Below are 16450 nucleotides of genomic sequence, written 5' to 3'. Positions count from 1 at the left end.
CCCCCTGCCTTTTCTCACATCTCTCTCTCTCTCTCTCTCTCTCTCTCTCTCTCTCTCTCTCTCTCTCTCTCTCTGACCCCTCCACAGAGGCCACCGTCTTGAGCTACGACGGCAGCAAGTTCATGAAGATCCAGTTGCCGGTGGTGATGCACACGGAGGCGGAGGACGTGTCACTGCGCTTCCGCTCCCAGAGGGCTTATGGGATACTGATGGCCACCACCTCGCGCGACTCCGGCGACACCCTCCGGCTGGAGCTCAACATGGGCCGCATCCGACTCACCGTCAACCTAGGTACCGCGCCGGTGAACCACCAGCCAACTTGTGTACAAACACTGACACACACGCTCAGTCTCACTTGCGCTATCAATTCCTGAGGTGCAGGTAACACACACACACACACACACACACACACACACACACACACACACACACACACACACAAACACACACACACACCCACACACACACACACATGGTTAGCCTGAAGCCAACACCAGAGCATCCATTTGTCACAATATACACAAGCACACATGTACAGACTACTAGAAATATAGTTAACCTTATGCATGAGGTATCTGACCTCCACTTAGTTTGGTTAGAACATTTTTTAATCACCGCATAAAGTATTTTGAGGGCACACAAATTCCTCATATAAAGTAAAACCCAAATCGAAAATGTAATATAAAGTTAAACACCAATGCAAGGCACCTCAAGTTGAACATTGGAAACAGTTTGCTCTATACAAACACCACTGCACCTCGAGTTCAGCCCACACCCACCACTCCAGCTCTGACTCTGTTTGCACTGACTAGAGGGGGATGGTGTAGTCGAGCCCTTCAATGCCCTGAAGTCTGCGACTCTTCGCTCACTGCCAAACGAGCACGCCGCTGCCCTTACCCCACGGGGAATGCTCTCGCTCTCTCTCTCTCTCTCTATCTCTGCCTCGTTCGGCGCTCCACGACCTCCACGGCCCCAACCTACGCAGGTTTTCCACTACTTCCTGAAGTTTTGCCCCCCTCAGCACAGGGCTGTAGCCACTTCTCCTGAAGACACCCACCCTCCCTTCAACTCCTCAGTTTGAGCAGCTCCTGTTGACTTGTGCACAGACCCAAGTTTGCTGCTCCACCCCTGTTCCAGACAGTGTTCCCGCTGTCCCTGTCCTCCTGGTATCTGCCCAAATGGGTCAGACGCTGGTCCCTAAAGAGCACAGCACTTACTGTGAAGCAGCCCCCGACTGCTCGTGTACTATGCACAAGGCCCCCGACAATTAAAGTTAGCCATGGATGGAGAGAGGAAAGAAATAGGAGCAAGGCGCCGCTATAAATATTTATCAGGGTATGAAATGCATTTCTACATCCTTTCAGCTATGCCTGTGATTTTGTTCAGATTAATAGAGGTAAGGAGGTATGGAAGAAAGTGTGTGTGTGTGTGTGTGTGTGTGTGTGTGTGTGTGTGTGTGTGTGTGTGTGTGTGTGTGTGTGTGTCTGTTTGTGTTTGTGTGTGTCTGTGTGTGTGTGCACTTACGCAGTGTTATATAGTGTTTCCTGACTAGTATACCAAAGTATCCTCTCCTCTCTCCTTTTTAATTTGGTTTGAAGATAAAGCAAGTCCTCAAAATAAACGTATTAAACAGTGTGTTCAAAAACTGGGGTTAGACTTGGATTCTGTCTACAGTGAACTGCTGGCACACTCTCATCATATGCCAGTCAAGATGCCAGATAACCAAGGTAACAGTAGATGTCTGCTGGCGATAAGCTCAAATTCTCGATTCAATTTTATTTTTAGAGGAACCATTTTTTCCTCAATCTAGTTATTATTCCATCTCTTCGTATTCACCCCTTTTTTGATGCCCCTGTTTCTCTTCCTACCAATCCCCCGAAGCAGAGCATTCCCAGGAAGGGCCGGTCACGGTGGTCTTTGGCTGTTTGCGACCACTTTTCTGCTGTGGTTGACGGCACACGGCAGGTGGGCCACATGGGAAAGGATGCTGGGTTGAGCCATTGTTCCAAAGCTTCACAGCACCAGTCGGTTCACACACACACACACACACACACCAGGACAGCATTTGCTTGTCCTTTGATTTGTTTTTTTTTTTTTCATTGCTCAAGGGGCAACATGCACACCCTTATCAATGATTCAAGTATGTTTTATGGTTGCATCAGCTGAAGGCTAATGTGGAATATAAAAGTTACTATCCAATCTTGCAATACTTATCGAAGCAGTAGTGCCACCAAAATCAGCCTTCATCTACACTCAGGGTGTCATTGCAAAAATACATATTGGTTTCATTTCACTGATAAAGCAATAATACACAAAAATTGTTTGATGAAATATAATGGCCTCTGTTTATGACAAAACAACAATTACAGTATAATGGTTCAACATGTGGTGCTGTGACAAGCGTTACACCAAATATGCCATGCATGCTGTGAGAGGACACCGTCTCCCACTGTGAGAGTAATTTAGTCAATACTTTCAAATTTCGTAAAATGTGAAATCCTCTCTCACAAGCACTAAGACAGTCCAGGCATGGCGTATTTGAGTGAGTTCTTAAGAGTTACCCAGTCTGACAAACCCAGTATGCCTGCCAAGTGGCCCAGCTTGTCCAAGTCCAAGCCTTCATGCTCTCTCAGTCCACATGCCACTCGCCCAGATTACTCAGAACAAATCAGAGACTCTCACTCACTAATAGAAAAGCATATGCGTTGGGGGGTATTGCAATTCATGTTTGTGATTTTGAGCATAACAATGTATTGCTTTGTTTGATAATAAAAAAATTAAAAAAAAAAAAAAAAAAAGAAAAGCGTATGTGAAATGCTAATTATTATCACAGTTATTATATGCTAGAGTAGCTAAGCCAAGACTAAGCTATAAATACAATTTTTATAATTAATCTTCCCCCATGATGGAAATTAAAGTTACCTACTCAATCTACCCACCATGGAGTCCTATTGCTTCATAATACAGTCCGGCCCAGGTATCTTACATCTCACTCAGACAGCCCTCTAATCCCACAGATCAGTAACACCACACACACCATAGCATCCACTGTACCACAGCCCAGGTGTTAGCAGCACAGCCTGGCTCTTCGTAGAGTGTCTGGGGCGTTATCTCTGCCCCTGGTCCCCAGAGCGGCTGCCTTGCCGGGGGAAGTGGAGGCTGAAGGAGAGGGGGAGCATGGAGGGGAGCATGAAGGCAGGGAGGTGGGGGTCGTGTGCTGGTCCCCAGAGGGGTGGGCTGTGTGCTGTTATGGATGTCTGCAGCTGTAACCTTGAAGGCTGAATTTTACATCTCATCTATTCTTCCCCATCTAGACTGTGACAGGATTAACTGTACCACCAGTAAGTGAATGTTCACATTTTTCTTCTTCTCTGTCTTCTCTCTGTCTTTTCTCTCTCTCTCTCTCTCTCTCTACTCTCTCTTCTCTCTATTGTTGTTGAAATGTTCACTGAAATGAAGGTTGATTCTCTTCAAATGACATGTGATGTTGATGATGTTTTAAGTTTTTGTTTCTGTTCATTTATTCATTCGTTCATTTTTTTTTCCTTTACTGATGAGGTTTTTGGTGAGGTTCTCACTCTCCGAATCGCATCATTCATAATGATGTACATGTACATAGGATGTGAAATAGCACTAGTTCAGTTTGCAATTTATTTGGTGAAAACCTCTTTAGGGATTATTGCAAAAATCAGTGAGTTGATTCAAGCTCAGTTTTGTCACCACAAACGGTCAGTTGCCTCTCTTAGGTTGAGGTGTCCCATCACACTCCAGCAGTATACCGTAGACATACTTTCTGTCAATGTCAGTCGAGTGTGTGGATTTAAAGGCCTATCAGCCCTTAGCTGTGTGTTTTTATTTGAGTTCAGAGACTTTCTCCACTCAAGCTGCCCCGAGTGGACCGTGGACCAACCCTGTATCTAGGTCGTCCGCTCTCAGGTTAATGACCAGTCCTGATGTTAGCCCTAACTGATGATCCGTCACGCCCCGGAGTTTATAATTAACAAACCTTGACGTCCCCTGAAATCAAACAGAATGATGTCAAAGGCACGCTACAGAAACAGAGGTGTTATAGCCACGCGCTGGTGCCCCCCCTGACTCCTCCGCCGCGCCCCTCTCCTCCCCCCCCTGCTTCAGTCCTCGGCGCCGCCACCGCCGCCGCGCGGAAATTGATGAGGCTTTTCGAGACGGAGAAATACGGAGTGTGATTTTATCATTCCCATTAACCTGTCTGCTCGAGCAGCAACGGCCGTGGATAGGAGGGAGGAGAACAGGAGAGAAGAGAGAAGAAGAGGAGAGCAGAGAAATGATGAGCAGAAGAGAGGTGGGGAGAAAGGAGAGAAAAGGGGATGGTGGTGGTGGTGGTGGTGGTGGACGGGGTGGGGACGGAGCCAGACAAACAAGCAGCAGGACGGCAGAGAGGGGGTTTGGCATGGGAGGGAAACCATTAGAGAGGGGTGTAGAGAGGAGGGTAAAAACAGGGTGAAAGAATACAGAAGGGAATGAGAAAAGAGGAGAGGTGGTGAAATGGGAAAAGAAGAGAAGGAAGAGGGAGATGCCAGGTAAACAGAGGAGGTCAATTCAAATCAGAGACGACTTGTGTGACAGATAGGAGTTTGGGATAGGGGTCTCTGGGAAGGAGAGGTCTGTGTGTGTGTGTGTGTGTGTGTGTGTGTGTGTGTGTGTGTGTGTGTGTGTGTGTGTGTGTGTGTGTGTGTGTGTGTGTGTGTGTGACTGTGAAGCTGTTCCACTGGGTTGCACAACGGTATTTGGGAACAAAAGCTCTCTCCTCGCTATCCATGATTTATTATACAGATGAATAAGTGATGGCTGCTCAGAGGTCACTCATGATTCACTCTGTTTTTCAATGAATGACGCACCAATTAGAGCTGCAAACATGCATGCCTCTCTGTTCAATTTTCTGCATAATTTACCCTTTTTCACTTGTTTTGTTGCTCATTACCTTTTTTCTCTGTGTTCTCTCTTTCTTTCTTTCTTTCTTTCTTTCTTTCTTTCTTTCTTTCTTTCTTTCTTTCTTTCACGCTTAGCCACCAAAACTGTTGCTGTGAATTCTAAGTTGTCATTTAATTGACGTCAGACTTAACAACCGGATTAGTTCAACCAGATGCTGTATAGAGTGTGCACTGTGAAATCAACGTGCATTTGGATAAGGTGTCGTTTCTCAAGGACAAAGAGCTGAACGCAATTTGAAGAATGTTCATGTACAGTAAATTGATCCTTTGAACACCTCATTATATGAATAACTTGTATGCATTTTCCACGGTCTGTTTATCAATTCACATCAACTCACATTATCCCATTTGCAAAAGGCACAGGGGACACTTGTGGACAGATGGCTTGAGATAAAAATGTACAAACACACACACACACACACACACACCCACACACACACACACCCATTTGGACTGATACACAGGACTGATTTTGTGGTGAAATGGTAGACCTGAGCACCTGTTGCCCAACAGTATTTTGAATAGTAAACATGAGGTGTTCACCACGGTCCTGTCTTGTGAAACAATGCTATTTTTAAAATGTGATATGCACTTGAGCTTTGCATCAAATTTGCACCACAGATTCTTTTTTATTGTGAATATTCACAAGAGAATACAGGAAGAATGGAGAAGAGAGAAAGACTGTTTCTCCTCTGGGGATATGCTGTATCCTTTCATCTTCTTCATGAACATTATTCTGTCACCTGGCTCCAAAATGACACCACAGGATTTATGGACTGATAGTCCATCATTTAGCCCATTGCAAATTCTCAGCCCATTGCAAATTCTCTGATTCAATCTTAAACATTGAGCTACTCTAGCTTGCAACACTTTTTTATGACAACCGTAAGGAAAAGGAAAATGGTGTCTTAACCCTTAAAGGTGTAGGTTTTTGAACGTTCTAAGTTCCGCAACAATTGAAGGTTCTAAAATTCTATGTTGAATTCAATGAACCCAGATATTCTTTAGAATGTTCATTTCTCAACATTCCCGTCACACTGGTGTGACGGTACTCCTTTAAGGGTTAATTCTTTGAGAAATATGCTTTATGAAGCCAGTTGATCACTTAAAAACAAAATGTTGGCCTCCGTGTTTTGCAGACCCTAATTAATTTACTTTGTCAGGCTGTGCAATCCTGGTCAGCTGGGCAGGGGAGAAATCACTGCACTGACTTAAAGAGCACATCACTGTCAATTAGGGCCCTGGGATCCCTGGGGCGTCCCCTGTGCTGCCTGAAGAAAACACTGCCACTTCGACTTAAACACTGTTAACAAGCAGAGTGACAACGTTTCTAAAAATATATATACTGTGGATGGATGGCTGCTTGTATTCTATTTCTCTCTCTCCCACTGTGTGTGTGTGTCTGTGTGCATGCATTTATTTATTGTGGCTGTGACGTCCTGCTGTTCAAGGGCTTGACACTCTGAAAGATTCCTCTTCATATATTAATATGTCTAACACCCAGCACTCATAAGGGCAGACACTCACAATGACACTTACATATAAACACAGACACACAAACAGATATTTGAAAAGCAATTGTTTATGCAGCATGTTTAAAACAGAAGGAAAAACAAGACCCGAGGCATCAAGGCTTGTTCATCTTGTACAGACTCGTAAGGCTTGTACATCTAAACCCTTACAACAGGTCTGGTCAAACTGTTTATTCATATCTGACTGTACTAGAGACATTCATCAATGGCAGTATCCCAGGACAGCCCCACTGGGTCTCTTCCATCCAGCACCACCGTTTGTAATCACTCCACATTTTGCATCAAATTGTCTGACGTGAACATTCCGTTCATTCAAAGTGAGAGAACAGCTATTTCATAATGTCACACTTGACATGTTGTTGTTATTAATTGAGAAAGTGGAGTAGGATGAATGTTCAGATTGGCATGTAATATGAGGACAGGTCACACAAATCATTGAGCACATATAGCCTCTTTCACCAAACTTGGCTGTTGTCACATTTTCCGTTGCTTGTCAGCAGTACATGCTAAGATTATTTATTGTAACTGACCGAACAAAAATCAAAATAAACAACAGAAAACACAATTTGATGTCTTTAAACTTCACTTGATAGTTGTAAGTGGAACTGTTGTGCTGTATAAAAGCAAAAAGGTAAAGGATATACTCATGGCTATGGTTACCTGCGGCGAAACCACAGCCATTTATCCTTGTACACATTGCTCTCACATATAGCCACTCGAGCATTACTTTCACACATACTGTAGCCACGACTAGATTAGTAATTGTAAAGTAATGTGGAATATGCATATGGTATTTAGATATATTAGTTAATGCTACTGGCAAAAGGTAAACAAGTTTAATCTTTTATTTATTTTTTGTATTTTTTAATACAAAAAAAAAATATATATATATATATATATATATATAAATATATAAAAGCACAGGCTTGCATTTCCAACCAGTCTCATGCATCTTTGGCCACAGCACTGGATGAGTATTTCATCTGCTAGTAGTTTCACTCATCGCTCTCGGGTGAGTCAGAGTGCGATGGCAATGCTCACATAGTGACCTAGCAAGGCGCCCATTATGACCTCATATGGTCACCTAGCAAGTGGCCATTATTACTTCATAATCACATCTCATCCTTGCTCGGTTGAAGATGAAGATACTCTGCTGTGCTTCTGCTGGGTCTGGCAATAAGCAAGTCACTATGAAAGAAGCGGGGAGAAATCAATCACAACATATAGTTCTACCAGCCCTGGAAGTGGACGACCTGAAGTAATTATTTGGCAGAACACTTCCAGCCAAACCAAGGCCTTATCTCTAGTAGAAAAGAATGAATTTCAAAAGACTCCTAACCATAATGGCTTCCTTTTTTTACTTTAGTTCTCTACCAGACAGTTTGGAGGCCAGAATCCCAAATGGAGTTCACATGGCCTCTTATGTAGGAGGAGTCTATTTTATTATCTAGGTGGCCTTTTTTTTCAAATCCCCGGGCACATATTTGGTCCTTAAGCAGCCCACTTGTTTATTGCTTACCAAGCAAATGCGAGCCTCTGAGATTGTCCGTATCCCGGCGACTCAGGGATTTGCATACGTATTGCATTTGCTCTTGGAAATGACAGAGGCGAGAGGCAAAAGTAAATAGCTGCGGATGCACTTCACTGGAGTGAACTTGGCCCTCTATGAACTCAATGTGAGACGTTGAAGGCCCCGCCTGACACACTGCCAGAAGAAGCTGACAGCTTTTGTCCTGGGTTTATTTATTTTGTCATCGTTTTGCAATACTTTTGACACACATAAACAACAACAAGAGCAAGAACGACGAAAAAATATGCTAGAGAGGCTGATGTGTGTCTTTTGCTGTCGTGTTCTACTGTCTCTGCACTCTTTTTTTGGTTGCTTTTTTTTTTTTTTTTTTTTTTTTGGGCTGTTCCTCTCTCCAGCTTTGATTCTCTTTCTTGTAATACCTCTCCCTATCACACCTGCCTCTCGCATCCCTTTCTTATGCCGGTTCTCTCTTTTTGCGTTTCTTCCTGTCTTTCTTCTCCTCTGTTCTTGTCTTACCATCACTCTTCCTATTTCTCTTCTCAGAGGATTCCATTCCTTTTCTCACTCTCTCTCTCTCCCTCCGTCTCTCCCATGTGTGGAGGTGCTATTTGTTTTTCTGCCAGATGGGAGGAGATCATTTGCACGTCGGTGTGCATCAGGAGTCATTGATTCAGTGTTTCGTGTGGCCTTTGATCTCTGCTCTCTGCCACTCTGATGTGATGTGGCATGTTTCTGTGGCACTGCCACTGCCTACGACACAATCATGGCGGTTCAGTGGCTACACTCATGTTGAGTTGATATCACCGACAGAAGATATCATGAGGCTTGACATGTGTCTCCGTAATATTTAGCAAATTAGTCAAGCCAAGAATTGCAGTATATTAACAGAAATATAAATACATGTATTAATCAAGTAGACATACAAAGCTGGGAAAGTGCGATGGTAATTATGGGATGGCACGGCTGGTGTAGGGCTGGTACAAACCTGCTAGCACTCCAGTACTGTGACAGTTGTAAGTACAAAGTGCACCCACAGTGACAAACTCCCACAGTGAGAGAGAGAGAGAGAGAGTGCAAGAGAATACATGAGAAAGAAAACAAAGCAAGATCTTGACACCCTTATCCTCCTTGTGTTACAATGGAGACAAAGTTGCTGTCCTGAGTGGTGTTTAGCAGTGACTGCTCCCCGTGCGGGCCTCTCTCTCTCCCCCTCCCGTGTGGGGGGTGTCCCCTCGGGGTAGCTGTAAATGGCTTTTCATGTCAGGTTCACGGCCCCAGGGCCCTGTTTCGTTCCTGTCTCATTTTCTGCGCTGCTGCGCTCTGATGGAGGGGCCAGACTCCCCACTCTCTCCAGGACACACACACGCTCACACACACACACTGTGACATCACCGCTGCCCAATCCACAGACATTCACGCCCACACACACACACACGCACAAATACACAGCAGTCATTACAGTTTTAGCTATTAATTATTAACTATTCAAAGGCTGTATCTGTAAAAATAGTCTGAAAGGTCTGTAGTGCCATACATGATTGATGGTTAACGTCGACAGTATGGCTGAGAAATACTGACATTAAAAGCCAGTCATAGGAGTGCTCGTGTGGTTGTGTTGAAGAGCCTTTGACTGTGAAAGACCTCCTTCACCAGAGACCACTAGTAAAAGCGTGAGAAAGGAAAATCTACTGTATGAAGCCTTTTGCTGTTATTTTTGTTGTTGCTGTCGTTTGTGTCAACTACGAGCAGGCAAACAAGACGGACAGGAAAACATTGACTGAAACCTCCCCCACCCCATCCGCCCAAAAAAATAAAATCACAATCCGTATTTGCTCTCCTCTGCCAGTTACGTGACAGGGACTCATCACCCAACAACTGATGCCTTGCGGTTCGTCTCAAGGAGCCAGTATGCGGCCATGCAGAAGACGAGCCCCCCCACCCTGGTTTTCAGTCGTGGCGGGAATCGTCATTACTGTTTCAAATATCATTTACAATTCATATGTCTGACAATGAGGAAACACAATGCTTTGCAATTCCCGTGCTATGAATAAGCAATTTGTAGCAATCTATGCAGGCTGCACAATGATGCTTTCAAAGCCCTTCCTAGTCATTATCCCTGAAAGTCATAGTGGAGATCTGCTGCCATCTAGTGGTACACTGAAGACAGTTGACATATTTTAGTATTAGAAGCTCATGATAATCATGTAGTGGGCTGACTGTTTTTGACATTTACTTCATATATTGTAATAGGGTGTCACTTGTCTGGTGCTGTTATGGTAAGTCTTGGTAAGGTATTGGTCCAGTGCCTAACATATATTCTAGACAAGTCATAATGACACAGAAATGGTGATGTTGCAATTGCTGCATTGTAGATAAGTGGTGATGGTTTACCAGTAAGTATTTACTGTTGCCTATTAATGGGTTTTTTTCATAGTGCAAAGGGATGCTGGAATGCTGGAATTAACTTGCCTCTTTTGTCTTAAACTACATTCTCTTTTTGTTTCTCTCCAAAATTGCTTGTGTTTAAACTGTCTTTGTGTTTCTCTCTTGTACTAGTCATGCGTACATGTTTGACTGGATAAGTGTGTGTGTGCGGATGTGTGTGTGTGTGTGCGTGCGTGCGTGCGTGCGTGCGTGCGTGTATATTTGTGTGTGTGTGTGTGTACGTTTGTTTATGTACTTTTGTGTGTGTATGTGTGTGTATGTGTTAACCCTTGTTTGGGGTGTTCTGCAGGCAAAGGGCCCGAGACTCTAACGGCCGGTCAGAATCTGAACGATAATGAATGGCACACAGTGCGTGTGATGCGCAGAGGAAAGTCTTTGATGCTGTCAGTGGATGATTTGCCTCCTGCAGAAGGTATCCATTTCATCACCATCATGTCTCTCTCTCTCTTCTTCTCCCCTGCCCTCTCTGCCTACTCTTTCTTCACCTTCTACCTTATCCCCGTCTGCTCTTGAATTTTCCACCATCTCTCGCTGTTCATCCGTTCCCTTTATGTTCCTGTTATGTTCTCCTTCTCCTCAATTTGTTGCCTCTCTGTCTCTCTCTCTCTCTCTCTCTCTCTCTCTCTCTGTCTCTCTCTCCCTCCTATCTCTGTCAATGGGATTTGGGTTGTAGCCAGCCTAAAATAAAGCATCCAGGTAAGGCACAGCCTTCCTAAGGGCCCGCGGTCTAGAGAGAGGACATGTACTACTGGAATATAGATACGACAGTATGCTGGGTTTGGTCATTTTCCACCTGAAAGAGTGAAATGGCTGTTTTATGTAATGTTGCTTCCTTCCTGTGCTGGTGGAATTTGTGTGTGTTGATGGTTGTTAGTGAGTGTAGAGTGTGTAGCTCTGCATGAAACGGGATGTTGGTCCTGTGTGTGTGTGTGTGTGTGTGTGTGTGTGTGTTTGTGTGGACTCTCATTAAACTGCTTCAAATGAAAGCTTTTAGCAGTGAGCTTAAAATAATTGGTTCACAACAGGCGTGAAGTAGTAATGCTTGGACAGTTGTGTGTCACAGTTATATGTGCGTTTGGGCGCATGGAGTCATTAACTTCCTCCTCTGTCCTCTCCCTCCACTCCACTCCACTCCACCTCCCTCCCCCACACAAGGCCTAATGGCCGGCCAACACACGCAGCTGGAGTTCCACAACATCGAGACGGGCATCCTGACCGAGAAGCGCTTCGTCTCGCTGCCGCCCTCCAACTTCATCGGGCACCTGCAGAGCCTGCTGTTCAACGGCCAGGCCTACATTGACCTGTGCAAGAATGGCGACATCGACTACTGCGAGCTCAACGCCATGATCGGCTTCAAGAACATCATCGCCGACCCCGTCACCTTCAAGTCGCGCTCCAGCTACGTGGCACTGTCCACTCTGCAGGCCTACTACACCATGCACCTCTTCTTTCAGTTCAAGACCACGTCGTCCGACGGGCTCATCCTCTTCAACAGCGGCGACGGCAACGACTTTATTGTGGTGGAGCTGGTGAAAGGGTGAGTGAGGGTGCTGACAGGTGAAGACTGAATAGCAGAAAAGCTTTTGGTACAGCAGTTAGCATTGACGCTTGGGAGCAGTTAGCATTGACACTGGGGAAGTCCATTTATTTGGAACTCTGTGTAAGTCACTTTGGATAAAAATGATTACTACATACAAAACCCTTTACCTTTTACAGTGTCACGATGTGATTTAGGGCGAGTAGAGTGCTCAGAGCAGTAAAGGTCAAAGACACTTTCTAGAACTGATTTCTGAGCTCCTGTGTTAGTAGCTTCACATATATTGTGATTTAAGCAATGATAGACACATCAAAGTGTTATACATATGTGTTGAATAAGTCAGTCCACCCAGTCCTCAACAATCACAATGACAAATGGAATGGAGCTGATATTTGTGTGATTTCTGTTAAGGTCCTGAGAGTCACTCTGAATGTGCATTAAAAATCTCAATGGCAGGACAAATGGCAAGAATATCCTTAGTACTGCATGCATACTATATATGAAATGAAATATAAGTTTCACAATATAATACCACAAGTGACAAATCTGGTAAAATGTTACCAAAAATCATTTTGATTCTGAGGCCTAATCCTGATCCCAGAAATGTTTTTTTAATCACTGTTTGTTTCCCCATGCATGAACTTAAAGGTCTGATTCCAGACAATAAAGCCAGCTTAATGTTTACACTGCTAGATGCATTGCGAGTACCGACCCTGGGCTAGCACACTCAAGGGGATGTAGCTAAGCGATTGAGCTGCACTGTAGAGCACAAACCCATAGGCACTCCACAGCTAAATAGCCTGATTGTGCCCATCGGTCAGTTTTAGTGGCTCTTACCCAGAGAGAACCAACGATCTGTACCTTAGCCATATGCCCCCTACTGCTTCCCATGCAACATAAAGCTCTTGTGCTGCCTTTTGGAAAAAATGCTTAACTTCATTGTTGGGAAAAGTGTGAAAAACAGGGTGACTGTGAATTATGTTCAGGTACAATATTTTTGCTTCAGTAGGTCTGTTTTTGTGCACAGGAGGCCTGTGTTTTTGTTAGATGCATTCTGTATGGAATGCCTGAAGGACAGTACCCAATATAAAAAGGAAATGAATCTCACCGTGTTTTTGATATCCACAATTCTCCAAGAGGAAAAACTGCACTTAACCCATTTTTGTGTAAAGGTATTATGTGGGTGTACTGATTACCTGAAATTAAAATAACTCTTTTTTTTTAAACAGAGGATGGTTCTTTTTTCATTTTCCCCACCCAGGGCAATCAATTTTGAGGCGTGGGTCATAAGCTAATCGCTTTAAAAGACATTAATGCAGCACAGATGATTTAGCCCAAAGGTAATTGGTCGCATTTCATCTGAAGAAAATAGATTCGCCATGCTCTGTGACATTTGATTGTGTCGCGGTGATCTTTCCAATATTGAAATAGCCTCTCTTTACCTAATGACTCAGTGACTCAGTGGGACTACAACCAGACCCACTTTGCCTTGCCTGATGTTGGGTGATGTCTGGCCAGAGTCTGCTGATCTAGAGTCAGAACCTAATCCCCAACTGTAGTCTGCTGATCTAGAGTCAGAACCTAATCTCCAACTGTAGTCTGCTGATCTAGAGTCAGAACCTAATCTCTGTAGTCTGCTGATCTAGAGTCAGAACCTAATCCCCAACTGTAGTCTGCTGATCTAGAGTCAGAACCTAATCCCTGTAGTCTGCTGATCTAGAGTCAGAACCTACATGGATAAATCCCCTGTAGCTTGTAGCTAAAACTTTAGCTTGGCTCAGAGCTGAGGAGTAAACACTTGGAGTCTGTACCATTTGGAGTCTTTTAGCAGCGTTATCAACACTGGGCTTATATATATACGGTAGGTATTTCACTTGTGTATTAAGTGTATGTGTGCGTTCTGCTCTTGTGTCCAGCTACCTGCACTATGTGTCAGACCTGGGTAATGGTGCCCATCTCATCAAGGGAAACTCCAACAAGCCGCTCAATGACAACCACTGGCACAACGTCATGATCTCCCGAGACACCAATAACTTGCACACGGTCAAGATTGACACCAAAATCACCACCCAGACCACCAGTGGGGCCAAGAACCTGGATCTGAAAGGTAACAGAACCTAGCAGGCTATAACTCCAAGCCAAGGCCAGACCGTCCAGATGGTTTGTTTATCAGCATTTTGAGAAGGCAGGAATTACAGCTCTCTTATTAGACAGCCTGACTAGAAGCCACTGGAAGTGATTTGTTTACCCTTCTGGAATGTAGCGGGCATCCTTCCAAATGGATAGGCATTAAAGAGAGAAAATAAATCCCCACTTCCTTTTAGACGTCTCCATGTTTGTGCTGCATCCCTGAAGTGGAATGCAATTATTCTTGGAGAGCTATCCATACCAGATTATAGGCTAATCCATTCTATAGTCAGCATCCCTCCCAGTCAAATATGTACATTCCTCTAATAACATTAGCAGTGTGCTGGGACTTGAGTGCTAGTTATGTGTACTTCCACAAGGGGGCAGTGGTGTTACGTGCGCTCCAGAGCTGTAGGTCTATGGCTTTGATGCATTCTGATGTTACAGAGACTATACTGACACCCTGAGGTGGGGTTCCACCTCACACTGCTCAGAATTGTGCCAGGTTGAGATCAGGGGCACAAGAGAGATGCAATTGTAGGACTACCAAATGAGACAGTATATTAAACATATTGATTGACTATTTTAGCCATAATAGGCTAGTTTGGAGTCTTGAATAGCTGCATAATATCCATCTGCACTTACCATCTGCACACCTGGTCAAGACAGAATTAGATGTTTTTTGACCTTAAGTACTTTGTGTTTGCAATAATTAATTATAGAAATAGAGTATTCTTCACATACATCATGCTGTCACAAAATGTACCTCGGTTCAGCTCAGTGTCGGGTTGGATAACATGATAAATCAGATTTGTTACATATAGGCCCTACACACAGTATCACTAATTCATCAGGATGTTTACTACTTACATTTACAATAGTTACAACACCTTCTGTAATAGAGTACTAAAGTGAAAATGTCACGTTGTCCTGGCAACCAGATTTTCTGTTTTAAAGAATGATGAAGAGATGGCATTTTCCATTGCTTCGCTGTGTTCTTTCTTTTAAAACGAGAATAAATCAATTTCAAGAGGTGAAAATCACTAGGGTGGCTTTGGACACTTTTTTGGAATTTATTTACAAACATGAACAAAAATCGACAAGTAGGCTATGAGACTCTGTCTGATGTTTGCATTCAGGAAGCATTGCATTATGTCAACAGCGGTTTACACCACGTTAGTTTCAGATTTTTTAATAAAAAATTAAGACGATCTATTCTCAATAATTGCTTCAATCATCGGAGAGGCAAACTGCTTGTCAATTTGAAAAAACAAAAACAAATTCCTTTTCTATAAAACTGGCATAGTATTTCACATTGTTAATTTGGTTTGTGTAGAACAGAAAATTGGTTGACGGAAACGTGATGTCACACTTTAGTACTATTAAACAATTAAACTTCCAAGACAAATATACTGTAAATACAGTAACACAATGTGATTCTTTTGTCTTAAAATAATGGCTCATTTTGATGATATGAAAGGCAGATAGATAAATATGAGTTGGCCTTCCTACAGTAGTAAATCAATAAAATATCATCTTCGTACATGGGCCCCACGTCAGCCTCTGAGCCCCGTTGCTTCACTGGATAGACTGCTGACAGCTACGCCAGTGCTTGGGGCCCTCCCACTCATCCACTAGCTAACGTTCATGCTGACCCACGCACCTCACCTCACCTGCTCCTCCTCTTGTCTGTGTGCAGGTGACTTGTACATCGGTGGCGTTGCCAAGGAGATGTACAAGGAGCTGCCCAAGCTGGTCCATGCCAAAGAGGGCTTCCAGGGCTGCCTGGCCTCTGTGGACCTGAACGGACGGCTCCCCGACCTCATGTCTGATGCCCTGGCCTGCGTGGGCACTATTGAGAGGGGCTGTGAAGGTGAGCTCCACCTGGGGTGGGGTGGGGGGGTGGTGGCTTTTGAGCATGTCTGTACATGACAGCTGTTCCCTAAGGTTGCAGCTTCACCTGTGAAAGGGAGCAGGAAGAACTGGCAGCATGGCATCTGAAGACTAAGCAGTCCCATTGGTTTGCCTTTTTAGTCCTTGTAGGACATAACATGTTTGCCTGGTTTGTCCTTGACATCAGACCTTTAGTTGTTGCAGTGGATCTGAATTAGAGTTGTCTATTCATGTGTTTTTGGACAAAATTGTCTCTCCACTCATGCATAATGGGGGGAAAAAATAAAGGAAATAGCTTCTGTGCAACACTTTCTGTCTTTCACAATGTGAACCCTATTTTACTTCTCTATTATAGCAACAGAACTTCAAATTGGATGTAAAAAGATGTCACGTACCATTTGCTGGATGCAGTGGA

The 16450-nt window shown here is 44.0% G+C and overlaps 1 protein-coding gene across 30 annotated transcripts in view; it reads left to right on the top strand.

Moving 5' to 3' along the window:
- The window catches only part of LOC125312111 (neurexin-1a-like), a 279994-nt gene that overhangs the window by 118008 nt on the left and 145536 nt on the right, over nt 1-16450 (top strand). For 21 of the 30 annotated variants that reach the window (XM_048270660.1, XM_048270679.1, XM_048270677.1 and 18 more), the window contains 6 exons: nt 88-291; nt 3315-3341; nt 10768-10890; nt 11634-12015; nt 13932-14122; nt 15842-16015. In XM_048270660.1, coding sequence (XP_048126617.1) covers nt 88-291; nt 3315-3341; nt 10768-10890; nt 11634-12015; nt 13932-14122; nt 15842-16015 — 1101 coding nt within the window. The remainder of the gene's footprint in view (nt 1-87; nt 292-3314; nt 3342-10767; nt 10891-11633; nt 12016-13931; nt 14123-15841; nt 16016-16450) is intronic. The other 9 variants (XM_048270695.1, XM_048270694.1, XM_048270688.1 and 6 more) reach the window with 1 other exon arrangement.

Source organism: Alosa alosa, chromosome 18 (assembly GCF_017589495.1).
Source record: "Alosa alosa isolate M-15738 ecotype Scorff River chromosome 18, AALO_Geno_1.1, whole genome shotgun sequence".
Taxonomy (NCBI): domain Eukaryota; kingdom Metazoa; phylum Chordata; class Actinopteri; order Clupeiformes; family Clupeidae; genus Alosa; species Alosa alosa.
This window is presented reverse-complemented; position numbering and strand designations above follow the sequence as displayed.